The sequence below is a fragment of the Diaphorina citri genome, unplaced genomic scaffold (genome assembly GCF_000475195.1).
Source record: "Diaphorina citri unplaced genomic scaffold, Diaci psyllid genome assembly version 1.1 scaffold7316, whole genome shotgun sequence".
Classification (NCBI taxonomy): domain Eukaryota; kingdom Metazoa; phylum Arthropoda; class Insecta; order Hemiptera; family Psyllidae; genus Diaphorina; species Diaphorina citri.
In genome coordinates, this window is record NW_007384692.1 from 1 (window position 1) to 3,795 (window position 3,795).

The 3,795-nt window shown below is 39.7% G+C and overlaps 1 protein-coding gene across 1 annotated transcript; it reads left to right on the forward strand.

Annotated features, from left to right (window-relative positions):
- Positions 1–243: 243 nt before the first annotated feature.
- LOC103522197 (probable G-protein coupled receptor Mth-like 5) lies at positions 244–1,414 on the forward strand (the record flags this gene model as incomplete). Its single annotated transcript, XM_008487300.2, has 2 exons — positions 244–379; positions 692–1,414. Coding segments are annotated over 2 exons (431 nt in total), but the record flags the coding sequence as incomplete, so codon positions are not given.
- Positions 1,415–3,795: the final 2,381 nt, after the last annotated feature.

Below are 3,795 nucleotides of genomic sequence, written 5' to 3' on the forward strand. Positions count from 1 at the left end.
TAGGCACCGGAAGCTACTTTTCGAGTAAAACAACCTTGGGAGTAAAATCAAAAACGCCTGCAAAAGTGTGCCTTTAGATTGAACTTGTTTCGTCCTCTCTGAGACCATTACATTACATTGAAATGGGGGTCTTTTCTGACGAAATTCCTGTGTGCAGAGTCCAGTATGTAGGACTATTGCACCCCTTCCTGAGACTATACAACAGCTGCCATCATTAACAGGATGTCTTTTTTTTTTCCTCAGGATGGTTGGGCATCTCCATTTTCTTCATCTCAGTGGGTTCCATCCTTCTAGTCAACACATTTTTCTATCTGACGACGGCGCAGAAGATCAGTCGCATGTCCGTCTACGGTCGAATTCATCATAAGATGCGATACACGTAAGTTATACATTGAATAAATTTCATTTATTTTAATTTATTATGGTGCGACAATGAATAAAGACAAAGAGAATAACGCACAAGTCATAAATGACCATAATCGTGCAAAAAAAAAGAAGAAAAAAAACAAGGATCGACGTGCTTTGATTCAAGGAACATATGTACCAAATTCCATCAAAATCAGACCACTGAATGGATAGCGGAACAATCAAACATCCAAACCGATTGCAAAATGGTCGAATTAAAACGTAAACCTTCACTTCGTTCGGACGTTCGGTCAATGATTCAATATATTTCATCCCTTTTTTCCAGGTTTGAAATGTACGTGAAAATCCTGAGCATCATGTCCCTCTGGTGGTTCTCCCTCATCCTAGCGTGGGCCCCGTACAACGCCCTCTGTTACACCTACATCTTCATGAGCTTCCTACAAGTGGCCATCATCTTCTACATCTGTGTCCTGGGATGCAAACGAGTGCGCTATCTGATCAAGACTACGCTGTGTCACGAGAAATGCATCTTCCCGTGTTGCAGATCCTCGGACGGAGTCGAACCCATGCCTTCCGAGTGGGGAGAAGAGTTGTCCTCCATCAATATGAATTATTATTGAGAATTATTGTCCCCTATCGTCAATTTTTTATTACTTTCCTTATCCTATAGGAAGGAAAGTAATGTATGTATTCGGTCAAAGTTTTTGAGATATGTTGGCTTTTATCAATATAATTTTTTATTGAGAGTTTGGTCAATATGAATTATTGTTGATGAGCATTTTGAGATGTGTTGGCTTTTATCAATATAATAATTTTTTATTGCGAATTTGGCCCCTATCAATATAAATTATTATTGAGAACCACATTGTGCAATGTATTTTATATTCCTCGACAAAGAACTCAAAATATAAAGTACCGTTTTTCAACGACCTTTTTCAATTACTTTTTGTTAACGACCATGTTCCTAATTGTATACTTCCAGTTTACACGACACAAACATGTACTGAATTTCCAGTGTTTTAAAGTTAGCTTAGCCCAGGTTTACAGCCTCATTTTGAGACCCTTTGGGCTTCTGGGAGGAGGCAAGCAACAACAACTCTACTTAAAAAGGTAGTACAAAGTCGCGTTGAGAACTTTTAGACACCTCACCGAAACAGTCTTGTCTGTAGAGGAACACCATAAAGAGTTAGTAACGAAGTTGGTCATACCTTTCCTTGTCGAGTAGGCCTGGTCTAAGTTTGTTAAACCACAGAAGACAGGTACACCTATAGTGACGTTCCGTCCACTCACTTCCAAAATGCTATAGGTAACTTACGGGTCAAGGGTTACCTATTAACTTCAATTCGATGCAGATTGTATACCAACCATAGACCTACCCTCTGTCAGACCATAAACACACGACGACCACAAAGGAAACGGGGTGAGTCTGACCACTCCAATTACACTAATCCAACCATGGAACAATGGTTTACCTCCCATTTTGGGTACGGTAGATTTCTAGATTTTATTATTATTATTTGTTTGTACTCGATTCCCTCGATTACAACATCTAAAACGTTCCCCATCCCTGACATCCGTTTCTCTAAAGGGAGAAAGGAAAAAATTTTCTAAAGAAACCAAACTTCGTGTACTCAGGGTTCATAAATATGTGTCTGCCTTCGACCCCTACGTATTACTCCTGCGGGGACGACGATGTTGTTGTTACATACCATTAAAAATTAAAAATGGGGACAAAGAAAGTGTCTAGCAGCTCTCGTTCTTGAGTCCTTTGCATGGGTTCACCGCCTTTAATGACCTTTAAACCTAGTACTTTCTTTCTGTTGGGTCTTCTCTTTCTTTTCGACCTCACCCTTCTTTTATAGACGTGGGTTTTATTACGAGTTCAAAGAGTTGCACACCTTTTATAAGGTGCTCCTCCAAACACACTTTGACTAGGTCCCAAATGAAAAAAAGGTCCACAAGTTACAGTTCTGAAAAAGGTCCAAGTTACAGTGGAAGATTGTGATTCCTTGGATTCGAGAACAACACGAATCAAAAATGGTGGTTAGACGCTGTTCAATGAGTGGACGAATGTAATTGAGTGGGTCAAGAATTTCTTTTTTCGGGTTTAGACTCCTAATCTCCACATCCCCGTTTCTCGGGGTTTTTTTTACCTCCCGCGTAGGATATGCTTAGAATGTTTGGAGTGGGTCGGACTCACCCTAACCCTTTTCGGTCGTAGTACTTTTAACGGGTCTACCAGGTAGGGTGCAAATGGAAGTTTGGTGGTACAACGAATTAAAATCACTAGAATTGTGCAACTAGCGGTACCTTCTGCAATTTTCAGGAATGTGTTAACATGGTATTAATACCGAGACACAGATGAGACCCAAATGTGTTAACATGGTATACCGGGGCATTCTTGTGTATCCCTGAAAAGATTTTTATTGTTTTCTAGTTTTGGAGGATATAAGCACAAAACCAACAAGAGTACTATTAGGTTGTTAAAGTCCGCTATAAGGCTCGTGTCACCACGCTATGAACGCTCGCTTAAATAACTCGAAAGAGTAACTGGACCTTCGCGAAACAATAGATGACTGCCAAGAAGTTGTGGTGTAGTACCTGCTAACGGTGACCACCAGTCCACAGTCGATAGGCGGGAGTGAGCTTCTGGACTTCCTGTGGAGAAGTGGGTCCATTCCCAAAATCGTACTACCAATTTTTTGGCCAAAAAGAAATGGAAATCAAAAGTATGTGTGGACCCCGCCCAAAAGTATAGGACTTCCCTACTCCAAGCAAGAGCCTTACCGACCAAAAAGAGGAATAGGACAGAAAGAAGAGAATCTAAAGCCCTGCTATTCTGGAATCGTCAATGTCAAGGGAGATAGTTTGGGGGGGGGAGAGAGAGAGAGAGAGAGAGAGAGAGAGAGGAGAGAGAGAGAGAGAGAGGAAGAGAGAGAGAGAGAGATTGTTTTTTCAATCGTCTACCCAAATGGAGAAATTAAAAATTATCTCTACACACACTTATCACTCACGCAAACATTTTTCGTTGATGAGCTCCTGATGTGTCAGTTAGTCATTCTTCTGGATTTGTGTTGAGGAATGAATGTCCCGATATCGCCATTTTCTTACTCAGGGTCGTCGAAAATCCGAGATAGATAACCTAATCTTTTATACTTTGTGTCAAATGTTTCACTTCCCCTAGTTATTAATAATTAACTAAAATATGTAGTGTTTCCAACGCCAATAAGACATGTTTTTTATTTTTGATGAGGTGATAGATGGATGTTCTTATCATTCAATTTTATCGAATGAATGACAATTCATTGTTTTAAAACTAATGGTTCGGTTCAGGTAAAGAATTTTCCTATTTTAGTTGAATGTTTCTAAGACTAAGACAGTTTTTTTTTTTTTTTTTTTTTACCGACATGTAAAAAGAAGAATATACGT